A 12,818-nucleotide genomic window follows, 5' to 3' on the forward strand; every position below is an offset into this window, starting at 1 on the left:
CACGAAAATCCAGGATTGTCAATCCCTACCTCCGTGACAAACATTTCCTAACTAGAATGCATTGTCTTTGTGCAGTTCTTTTTGTATGTAGCCTTATTCATGTAAGATACTACTTCCCAAAGTTACTTGGTCATTTCTTCCACGCCTCCTTCATTGTTACATTATTAATCTAGAAAACAAATTCATTTCTCACTATTGTATTCCATCTAGAGTTATTTCCACATCCAATTTGATTTCAGCTGTTTTTTATGTTTTTTATATATGACACATTCCTGTGGTTGGTTTCAAGAGTCAGAGCTGTGCAGAAAGCACGCTTAGAGAAGGGTTGCTCCTGCTTTCCCCCAGCGCCCCTTCCCTGTGTTCCTTCCTTTTCACCTTTCCACCCACCCTTTGTAGGTAGGTCAGTGTCTTTTAGTTTCTGATTTATCCTCCCTGCATTTCTTTTTAATAGGATCAGAGCTGTCACAAATGTAGATTCTATATTCATAGGATTGAAGAATTTCCCCATAGGACAATTTTAAAATATGTTTTTTAAATGCTTACTTAAAAAAAAAAAATCCAGTGTGCTGGCCAAAATTTGTAGTTAGAATGTTGATTTTCCAAAAACAGAATGCTAGTTCCGTAGTTTACTTACTAAAAATTCTTTAGTCCTACCCAAGTGTTTATTCTTCAGTGGTTATTCAAGCTGATCTCCACTGTACCTGTCTCACCTTCATCATTGTGAAATTTTACATTTAGCTGATTTGGACATCACTGCACATCTTGAACATGCTTCATACAGTCCTTTTGTTCCTTTATTTTGGTTCTTTTTTCTTAGCTACCTTATTACCCTTTCTCCTTTAAAGGTATACTTTGCAGCCTAACTTTATGCTAGTTCTTTTTGTTTCTTGCCTTTTCCTCTCCTTCCTCTGAATCTTTAAATGCTAAATAATTTTTCTTGTAGTGTACTTTTTTGTCTTTGTGAGTATATAGCAAGGTTTTATTACTTTTCAACCCTCACAGGATTTGTGTTTTAGAGCCTAATTTCTATAGATATATATATAAAAAATGAAGAGATTTTCTTTACCCTGCTAAGTCTCTTAGTTTTTCTTTCAAAAGAAGTCTAAAGTATAAGGTAGTTCATGATAAATATATTGTGTACTCTGCCTTTTGAAGTCAAACTATTTTCTTCAGCTTTTATCCTAAGTAATCTACATAAAGTATTATCCTCATAATTTTCTCTGTTGTTTAAAAAATAATTAATGTTCAAACTAAAATGGCTTTCTGTATTTGCTATATGCTTGGGAAAAAACTGAGTTATTTCTGCTAACAGGAATAATCAACTGCTTTTCAAATTAATGAGTCATGTTTAGCATGTTTCATTGTGTTTAAATAAAAAAATGTACTCGAATCATGTAATTTACATCATAAATTACATAAATCATGAAATACATTGAACTTCAGGTGGTCTAATACTAGATATTTTGGTAGTTTGTATAGCTTCCTTACAAGGAAGATAGGTAAAGGCAGTCATGGGTATTAACTTATCTGACAGGGTAAGATTAGTCTGTGAAATTAAATTAGTCTGTGAAATCTTTGCAAATTTGGACAACACTGAAACTGATCAAATATTTAGTGCTATACTACTATAGTGATTTAATTTTACGACATATACAGATTTACAACGTGCAGAAATAAGCTACGCAATGCTACACATATATAGATCTGTAGTGATTCTTTTTCTTGTCAAAAAGACATCAAATAGGATTTATCTTTTTACCCACCAAAAGTAAAAAGAGAGAAGGATTTTTTTAATCATATCGCCAAATAATCTTGATGTCATAGCTTCTAAACATGCAACATGGAAGTGTGGCTTTCAAACTATTCAAAATTTTTAGTTTTTTGTTTGTTTTTTTTTAAACTAAGGTAATAGTGGTTTACACCACTGTTTCTGTTTTGGAAAGAGTATTTTAATGTAAACATTTGATCTATTTCCCCCATGTTTTCTTGGTACAATAAGAATCATTTCTTTATACAGCCTCTAAACTGGGTCTTTCATAATTTTAATTGTTCAGTGTTTTTTTAATAAGATTTATTTTTTTAATAAGATTTATTTATTTATATAAGCACTGGGTACAGTCAGAAGCATGGGAGGGTGAGAGAGTTCACCAGAACGGGGAACAGAACAGGTAGACTGACGAAATACACTGCTGAGGGGAGCAGTGGTCGTGGCAGGAGAGGTCTGCGCGCCATGTGGGACCCTCACCAGCGGCTGGCGATTGAACTGGTGCTGCAGAGGCTGCGGGCAGCTTCGCAGTCCAGCGCTCAACCACTGCACCACCAGGGGCGGCACTGCTGCAGTTCAGTGATCCTTTTCTTTTCCCCAGTCAGTGGTCAAGTATATTAACAACCATTTGATACTTCTCTTGTAACTACTTCATAGTGCAAGAAAAATACATAAAAGATGTTGATTTATATGGAATTCCCATGGAGTTTACCACCTTTTCCTTTTTTCACTGATGAAGCCTTCTATATTTGAAAATTGGAATTTTATCCCAGCTCTCTCATAATCCAGGCATTTTAATGCGTATTTCATAATGCATTTATGCCCCATCCTTCCAAAGCCACATCAACAACGAAGTTCTGTCGATTACAGTTTGTAGCTAATATGTATTTAATAAAAAATTAATTAGCTGCATTTATGTGTGTCTTGTAAAACACATTAACACTCAGCTACTTTTCTTTATCTTTACTAATTTACCCAGACAGGCATGGTGCATTGTGATACAGCAGTTGGAACACCTGATTATATATCGCCTGAGGTTCTGAAATCACAAGGGGGTGATGGTTACTATGGGCGAGAATGTGATTGGTGGTCTGTAGGTGTTTTCCTTTTCGAGATGCTGGTGGGTAAGTAAATATTTTAACTTTTTTTAAAACCAACATTTCATAATACCTTAGTTCTAAGTTAAGAATTTGAGAATATAAAGAAATTAATTGCCTGGGCCATAGAGGAAAAATGTAATCTCTGAAAGGTTTGAATCAGCAGTGTCTGAAATAACAGACTATTAATTGGAAAATTATTACTGTTGTTATGTTTATAATTTATTTATTCTTTTAATCAAGAAAACATTAGGATCATTCCCATCGGGTATCACCACCACACACACTGGCACAGTGATTAAGTAGAACTTGAAAGGAACTGAGCATAGACTGTTTGGCAGTATTACTCCAGTGTTTTTGTATTAGGAAAATATTAGAAGAGGCAGGTTCATAGCTGCAATGGACCTCCATTCTGAGATGTTCTTGATCAATAGTATTTGTTGTAAATATTTCTTTTTGTTTGTTTGTTTATACCTAGAAGAACTGGGAAGTAGGCCAAAGGTGTAGTAGTGAGAAGATTCACCACAGACAGAGTGGGGAGCAGAATACACTGCTGAAGGGAGCAGTGGGTGAGACAGGAGAGGTCCGCTTGCACCCTATGTGGGTTAACTCCCTTGTCTGAGTTCAAACTCAGGCCTCAGTGGTGATAGTGCTGAGACTTAACCCCTATACCACCATGGAGGCCCTATTGTAAATATTTCTAATTAAAGGCTATCACTATGTTTCCACTAATAATAGACAACTAAAAGTACTCTATTTTGTTACATAATTGATTTTTTATAAACTATATTTCATATGTTTACTACTTATATGCTTGTAATTCCAGTAAAATTAATCATATAGTTATTAACCATTTAACTATGAAATGAAATATGTTTATAATAATAGTTCAGTCTCAGAAAATTCAGAGGCAGATGTAATAATTTCTTTTACTAATTTATAACATGGGTGGAACTGCAGGGGATGACGCTAAGTGAAATAAATCAGGACGACAAAGAAATACTGGACCATTTCACTTTTTCTTAATACGTATTATATGATGGATAAGTAAATGGGTTTTTTTAATCATTTTTATTTGGCTTTTATTGAGGGAATGTTGGTTTACATTATTGTTTGTATTTGGGGGAGTATAAGATCTCCCCTTCAGGTATTACTACTGCCGTGTACCCACAAAACAAAGGGACAGGCAGAGCAAAACCAAAAACAAACCTCGAAGTCTGACTGTAGATTGAGGCTACCAGAGGGGAAGGGTGGGCGGTGGAGAGCAGGATGTAGACGGCACTCTGTGGACTGTGTGGAGGACTGTGGTGCCTTGGTTGTAGGTGTGGTGTGGGAACTTTTATCTGAAGAGGAGTGAGTTCATACCTTCAAATCACATACAGCGCTGTAAACCACTGGACCTCAATTAAAAAAATAAAAATAATTTAAGAAAAAAGCCAAAATTTAAAATGCTCATATTTTGAAACCTTTCTTTACATCACAGATTTTTTTTTCCTTAAGATTTTCCGTTCCTAAGTACTAAGGTCACAAAAACATCTGACTTAAGGAAGCCAATAACTGAGACACCTGCTTGGGAATAAGGGAGATGTAGTGAAATCTACTTTCTGAGGCAAATGTGATAAGGCTTATAGGATAAGACATTGGAGTGGAAAATATATTTTTAGAAATTAGAGAATTTTTTCCTTGAATATGATCCCAGAACAATTGGTAGCAGAAAAATGTGTAAAATTTGTACAGTAATTGAGTATGGATATTGCTTAAAAAAAATCTATATTTTGGTAAAACCCAAATTTAAATAATGATTAGTTATGGAACTTTTTTGTTGCATAACTTGCCCTCTCTTAATGGCCATCCTTGAATTTGCTATGCTTAGTCTCTTGTCATAGTGTGACCCTTGTTTAGGGCATTGGTCTTTGTAGGGGGTCTCTTTGTATTCGCTGTGCATTCCATGGCAGTTAGCTGTCTGTTTTCCTCACCTTTGGCCTGATGGATGATGCATTAGGTGTGTCTTACAATCTTTTGAAAATAGAATATATTCTGTCACTTGTCTAAACTTTCTTAGGGATTTAAAAAAATAATATGCTTTGGATAAGTCACCTGGCTCATTTGAAAAGGTCGTTTAATTCCTGTTACTATTTCAAACTCTGCTGCTGTTTTCAACTCTGAATTTAATGAGTTTGAATGACATGGATCTGCAGTGTGCTCAGTCTGTTTTGGTGCTTGCTCAAGTTGATTGGTTCTGGACTTCATAAAGAACTCTCTACTGCACTTGAAAATGGCATTAGAAAAATCTTGAATTCAAAGATCCTTTCTTGCTCCTTTGTGAAAAAAGACAAAAGCTAACTACCTGAATATCTGTTTGAAGTTTTGAATGGACTGATACAGGAAAGTTCATTTTTTTCCTAAGGTAACTTGTAGTCGAAGCATACTGACTGGGCCTTTAGCCCTTGTTAGGAATTAACCTTGTAACTCTGAAGCTCAAAATAGTGCCTTCAACTTTTTCTCAGTTCCTCTCTTAGTCATCAGTCACCAGAAACTCTGCACTGGACACCATTTCTGCCTTTTTTGTCTGCCTCTGTTATCGCAGGCAACTCACATGTCAGCTACTTGGCCTGACCTTCTCATATGTAAAATAATAGGGCTGGTGACCAGTCTGCCATGATGGCAACAGGTTTTTTCTACTCTGGTGAGCACTGGCCATGTTGAGTGCCTGAGAAGTGGTCACTGTGACTAGGGAACAGAAATTTTCATTTTAATTAATTTAACTTTGAATGGACAAGCGGGATAGTGAGTGACCACTATATAACAGTGCTGTAAAGCATTACAGTTCAAGCATTAGGGGGCTCTGACCCAGCTGACCTGGCCCCATTAGTAATTTTTTTCTTTATTCAGTAAATTGTTTCCTTTCCTATGTTAAAAAAGCCACAGATTCTAGAGTTAGCATTGCTCTTAAAGGTAATGGTTGATTGGTATGGTTAAAATTTACAAATGTTATTGGTGTGGGTTTGTTACTTTTGACTGAGATTCCTGGCCCATAAACTGTTTATTTTTCCATGACAGTGACAAATTTCAACTTACCATATTTAAATATTAGATGACATGTGTTTGGTTTGCATTTTCTATTCACCTCTCTCTTTCTTGGAATTTTAGGGGATACTCCATTTTATGCAGATTCACTTGTGGGAACATACAGCAAAATTATGGATCATAAAAACTCACTATGCTTCCCTGAAGATGCAGAAATTTCTAAACAAGCAAAGAATCTCATCTGTGCCTTCTTAACAGATAGGTAATATATATTGAATTTCTTTGTACAGTCATCTGATTTTTAAATTTGTAGAAATGAAAGCTTAGCTAACTCTTATTTACATATGACATCAAGTCACCTTTCTTCTTTTTTTTTTTTTTTTTTTTAAAGATTTATTTATTTATTTATACAAGCACTGGGTACAGTCAGAAGCGCGGGAGGGTGAGAATTCACCAGAGCCAGAGCAGGGAGCAGAACAGGCAGACTGACGAAGTACACTGCTGAGGGGAGCAGCGGGCAGCAGGAGAGGTCTGCTTGCCATGTGGGACCCTCACCTGATGGCCGGGGATTGAACTGGCGCTGCATAGGCTGCGGGCAGCTTTGCAACCCAGCGCTCAACCACTGCGCCACCGGGGAGGCCCACCTTTAATTCTTGGTTATAGCCTTTTCCTGGTGGTGGGTTACCCTTATGCAGCCCCGCTGTCACTTAACTATACACTTAACCTTCCTGTCTAGAAACAAAAACAGAAGTTGGAAAAATAATGCATTTGAGGGAAATAAAACTTTGGTAATTTTACATTTTACCTCTTAAGGCCTTGATTGTATAACTTTTGAGGTGAAAGCATTCTGTTCAGATAAATAATAGGTTTTAATCTTAAAAATTATTTGTGTTTTATATGGTAGTGTCTTCTTCCCAACCCTTTCTTATTTGCATCTGAATATGAGCAAATCTTTCCTGGAGATTTGATATATTTTGAAACAAAATAGACGAGCAGCCCTGTAAAAACTTGCCTCAAAAAGAAAAACTAGAAAACTATTTGGAGTTTCGTCCTTGACTTTTATTCAGTTCTTGTTCCCTTTTTATATTTGTGCTAAGAGTGATCCTCTCAAAGGTCCACACAAGAGGGTGCTTGCTTTTCCTCACAATTTTATGATATTAAGGAAATTATTTTACTTTTTGGGAAATAATTTTATTAGTCCATAAAAATCATGGAATCAGATAAGACCTCTAAGTGCATTTCAAGCCCGCTAATGCTGTAATTCCCCAGCACACCTTACTGTTTGCTCATTGCTGTTAGAAGTAGTACTGCAGAGACTATCCTTCTTTGCATACTTTTTTTTGTAGGATAAAATCTTAAAGGTAAAATTCTGAGAAACATTTTAAAATTGATGTTGTAAATTGGCACTCAGAGAAGGCACCTCAAGGTAGATTTCCTCTAGCAATAATTGTTTCCCTCATTCTTATCAAACTGAAGATTATAAGTGTTTTTCCATCTGTGGCAAGAAGAGTTAGTATTTTTCCACACTAGAAAGACTGTTTTTAGCAATCATTTCTAGAACAAAACTTTGCTAATCATATGATTCACAAACAATCCATGTAGGTAAACTCAAGGTAAATCCTGTATAATGTATGATTTGAGGACTGGAAGGTGCTGATGTAGTTGACCATAATTTGTTGCAAATGGTAAAATATAAAATAGGTTATAGCATGTGTTAATAAAAACAATACCATTCATGAAAGTTTTACCTAAGCAAACCCTTATTTGGGGTTTAGTGGATTTGCCTAAGCAATTTATTTGGGGGTGGGTGGGTGTTTGCAGTCTAAGACATGATTGTCAGTAGAGAAAACAGTTTTTGAAAATAATTTAACACCATCAGTGTGATTAGGAAAAATTTTAATAGAACTGTAGAGATATAATTTATTGGAGTAAATATGGATAGATTCTGCATAGTATTTTTTTAAAGATTTTTTTATTATGTATACAAGAACTGGGGTACAGGCCAGAGGTATGGGGGGGTGAGAAGACTCGCCAGAGGCAGAGTGGGGAACAGAACATGCAGAATGACTGAAATACACTGCTAAGGGGAGCAGCGGGTGAGTCAGGAGAGGTCTGCTGTGCCCTGGCCGGGGATCGAACTCGTGCTGCAGTGGCTGCGGATATCTTCTTAGGTTGTGTCTTAACCCCAGCACCACCAGGGAGACCCAGTATGAGTTATTTTTAATATTTATATTGATATATTGATATTTATATTAAATATTATTTGATCAGAGAAGCTTAACTTCTCTAATTAGAGAAAAATAACTTCTGTGCCAAAAGTTATTTCTTTGTCCATTTTACATCCTGAAGTTGGTCAAGTGTTTTTGGCACATGCAGATCATTTTTTTTTAATTTGAAAGTTTCATATGCATTTTCACTGGACATAGGTTACAAATAGAAATGTATTTTGCTTTCCATAGTGTCTTCTATATTTTGAAATTCTTTTAATTCATTCAGAGGGATCACATACTATGCAATTGAGAAATAGTATAGCTGAAGCTTTTTTTTGTGTTTTTTTTTTTTTTTGGTGGGACCCTTGCGGGCGGCTGGGGAATGAACTGGCACTGCAGAGGCTGCGGGCAGCCTCGCAGCCCAGCGCTCAACTGCTGCGCCACCAGGGGAGGCCCGCTGAAGCTTTTAATACAGATATCTCAAACTCATTGGTGATTCTTAGTTTGATCCTTGTTTAAATAAGTTAATATTTTACATACTCTTCTCATAATACAACCTTTACATTGTTTAGGGAGGTGCGACTTGGGAGAAATGGGGTAGAAGAAATCAAACAACATCCTTTCTTTAAGAATGATCAGTGGAATTGGGAAAACATAAGAGAGAGTAAGTCATTAATTTTTTAATCTCATAAATTGATTCCTCTTGAATTAACATGCATGTTTGACACTCTGAATGCTAATTTTTAAATTGAGAGATTTCATTTTAAATTTGCTCCATGTCCGTATTTATAACTAAAGTAGTATTACCTCAGTACCTTAGCAAACTAGTAAGTATTATTAACAGTATTTCATAATACTTTTTTATGTTTCATATTAATTTGTGAAGTTCAGTTTTATAGTTGTCAGTGATTTTCAGAATGGTGGAAATACAATCTTACTTTGAATGTGTTTGAATTAATAAATCAGTAATAATGTATAGAAACTACTTTGAATTACAGGGTGAGCATAGTAATTTGTTTTTACTTTATGTATATTTGATATTTCATTTTGAAAGTAAGGAATTTATATATGTAGAATATATATGTAGAAAACTGAAGGCCAAAGAATGTATATTCTAATACCTAGAATAATAACATATTCCTTTTCTTGCTTAATTGTTCATATTTAAAATTGATCTAGTCTAAGAAATATTTATAAAATTGAATTCTTCGAAATGATAAAATGGAAATTGTGTTGCTAAAACTTTCCATAGTCAATCAATATTAATCATTAATGTATAATGTTAACTTATATATGACTTATTGTAATAATATATTACAAAACATGTATTTTTCATTTTGAATGAAATAATTTATTTTCTTTTAATAGCGGCAGCACCTGTAGTACCTGAACTCAGCAGTGACATAGACAGCAGCAATTTTGACGACATTGAAGATGATAAAGGAGATGTAGAAACCTTCCCAATTCCTAAAGCTTTTGTGGGAAATCAGCTGCCTTTTATAGGATTTACCTACTATAGAGAAAATTTGTATGTGATTTATTTGTTTTTAGTCTAGCTATAATGACATGACTTCATGATTGTAAATAATTATATACTATAGTGTTAATTGGTTGCAAACTTTGAATTTTTCAAAAGAACAATCCTAGAGTTTTTATTTAAGTTCATTATTTTATTTTTGAGTGGCTTATGATATTTATTCATAAATGCAAGGTAATGTTCTGTGTTCTTGTGGGGATATAGAATAAGACCAAGTACCTGCTTTTGAAGGAGCTTGTCAGTTATGAGGGTCTAAGAGAATTATATAGTTGTATTGAAGGATGGAATGTGATGTTTGCCTTAAGAAAAGCATCAGAAAAAATCTGCGGTGTCTCAGGAGAAAAATGAAAGACACATCTCTTTGGGTAGAGGGAGTGGAGAGTCAGGTAGGACCTCAGGGAAGAAAAAGTAGCATTTTAGCTGAGTTTAAAAATAAGAAAGGGGTTTTGAGTGGCAAAGATGTGGGGAAGTTAGGCGAGAGAGTGGTGGGGAGGTGGGTGGTGGAAGCAAAAGTCTGGAATGCAAGCATATGTCTTGGGGAGAGAACATGCTGGTGCGGCAGGTTCGAGCATAGTGTATATAGTGCTGTCATCTGAGCACTTGGTCATTTTTGTGTGCTGTGCTTAGTGATTCTGGGCTTTGGCAGGCAACGAGGACCCCTAAAAACTGTTAAATAGCTGAGTGAAGTATTAAAGACATTGAGAAATTTTTGTTATGTCCATGGATGGAATGACCGAATGACCAATTTCTACAGTTTTCTCAGGACTAGCAGTTTCCTCAGGTGTGGCGTGGGACTTTGATCCTGAAACCAGGAAGCCCCAGGCAAACCCCATGGAGTGGGCATCCTGCAGGCGTGGTATTCTAAAAGCAATTGCGATGTTGAGGAAGATGAGACTATCAGTGCCGGGAGAAGCCCGGGCGTGCTTATAGGCAGTGAAGAAGGGCTCACCTAAGAGAGAGATTGACAGCGACATACACGTGATGATTTATGCGTTAAGATCTTTAAGAGATGTTATCTTTTAAAAAGAGGCAGTATGTCTTTCTAAAACATTTCTAGAAAGAAGAATAAAACAGTTACAGGAACTCAAAATGAGATGAAGGGGAGGGAACTAGACATCTGTTTAGTCACTCTGGTCTCAACAATGTGGAGGGTGAGAGTCAGGAACAGTTTAGATTTTTAAATGATTGATAAAGGTATAAATGTTCAGAGGGGAAAATACTGCTTCATTTAAAATACATTACAAAGAAAGGAAAGAGAAATCTTCGTGGTTGCAGTTTAATTCTGTGAATAACATGGTATTAGAAAATGGGTTAAAATGACATGTAAGAGAATTTATTTCCTCCTTTTCTTCTAGGTTATTAAGTGACTTTCCATCTTGTAGAGAAAATGATTCCATACAATCAAGGAAAAATGAAGTATGTTGAAAATTTTACTACTTTATTTTAATCAAATGTGTGAATTTTTTACTAATATTCATGTATTTAAAAAGTTTCTTTGATGCTACTGTTTGAATCATTAGATTGAATTCTTAGTTAAGCGTGCCACTGGAATGACTCACTTATTTAACATCATGTGCATGATACATTGAGTAGTAGGAAAATGATTTGCTCGTGACTTAGGGCTTAACTTTAGTGGCAAAAGTTATGGAATAGGTTTGTAAACATCTTTAACACCAGTTAGAAAATTTGTAATTTTAGTACTATAAATCTTAGTGTTTCTGTACACGAGTACAGAAATAGTTGAGAGATTAAAATTTTAATGATTAGGAATGAATTCAAATGAAGACTAAAGTTTACCAAACTGTTCACAGTATTTTGTGATCTCTATAATTTGGAACTACACATAAAACTAAATCATACATATACATGTACACATAGGAGAGGATGCTGAACATTTTCTCTTTGAAAAACTAAAATCTGTTGATTGAGTAATTTTGGTTTGGGTTGAATAATTTATCTTTTAGGAATTTTAAAAAGCATAACAAATATTTTAATATGTTTTTTTGTTTTGTTTTAAATAGGAAAGTCAAGAGGTATGTTGATGTTGTCAAATATGTTGAAAAACACAACACTAGCAGTGTTTTTGTGCAGTCATATTCCATCTAACATTTGGAGTACTACATCTACCAAGAGAGAAGTTCCCAACTTTTGTTTCTATCAAGTATCTCTTTTATTATTGCTTCTCTGGATCTGTTTAAAATACATATTATGTAAATTTTCTTGTTTTTATTTTCAAGGATATATTATTGAAAGCAAGAACTTCTGGTTATCATGTGATAGATAACTAATATGATCAAATTAAGTTAAACAGCCAAAAGCACTTAAATCTGACTGTTTTGTTGACCTTTTTGTGTTATTAGGGAAAAATACTATTTTGCTTTAGATGCATAACATACGCAAGAAACCACAAAGAATCTAATCCTAGAGAGAACAGTAGAAAGAGCATTGGCATTGAAACCTAATATACTTGGGTTGATTTTTGGCACTGCTACTTATTAGTTCTGCTAAATGGACCCACTTACTCACCTTATTTGGATTTTAGCTTCTTTATTAAGTAGATGTACTACTACCATCTTCTTAGGATTTTTGTTAGGGTTAATGACACATAAAGTGCCTGCCACTATATCTAATGCAGAAAAGGAACTCAAAAAGTTAAATCCCTAATAAAGATAATAATGGTCTGAATAAGTGTTATTTAGTAACTTCTATTATTTTAGTTTGTCTAGAGACTGACATAACTAGGGAAAGTTATCAGGGAGATGACTTATAATTAATGAGCATTTACCCAAAAGAATTTTTTTTTAATTTTTTTTTAAGATTTATTTATTTATTTATTTGTACAAGCACTGGGTACAGTCAGAAGCGCGGGAGGGTGAGAGAATTCACCAGAGCCAGAGCGGGGAGCAGAGCAGGCAGAAGGACCGAAGTACACTGCTGAGGGGAGCAGCGGGCGGCAGGAGAGGTCTGCGCGCCATGCGGGACCCTCCTCCAGTGGCCGGGGAGCAGCCAGGGATCGAACCGGTGCTGTAGAGGCTGCAGGCAGCTTCGCAACCCAGTGCTCAACCGCTGCGCCACCAGGGAGGCCCCCAAAAGAATTATTGATTGCAGCTCTTCCTAGTACTGTGCCCAACATTGTGTAGGGAAATGTAAAGAAGAGCTTACATTGTCATTTGTTAAGAACA

General features: G+C 35.4%; 1 protein-coding gene across 1 annotated transcript in view; it reads left to right on the forward strand.

Moving 5' to 3' along the window:
* The window catches only part of ROCK2 (Rho associated coiled-coil containing protein kinase 2), a 114,494-nt gene that overhangs the window by 72,410 nt on the left and 29,266 nt on the right, over positions 1 to 12,818 (forward strand). The window contains 6 exon segments of the mRNA XM_037528523.2: positions 2,745 to 2,889; positions 6,013 to 6,151; positions 8,672 to 8,763; positions 9,468 to 9,627; positions 10,992 to 11,052; positions 11,658 to 11,669. Of these exon segments, the coding sequence (XP_037384420.1) occupies positions 2,745 to 2,889; positions 6,013 to 6,151; positions 8,672 to 8,763; positions 9,468 to 9,627; positions 10,992 to 11,052; positions 11,658 to 11,669 (609 nt within the window).

The sequence above is a fragment of the Talpa occidentalis genome, unplaced genomic scaffold, assembly GCF_014898055.3.
Source record: "Talpa occidentalis isolate TD23 unplaced genomic scaffold, MPIMG_talOcc4v2.1 talOcc4.5, whole genome shotgun sequence".
In the NCBI taxonomy this organism is placed as follows: Eukaryota; Metazoa; Chordata; class Mammalia; order Eulipotyphla; family Talpidae; genus Talpa; species Talpa occidentalis.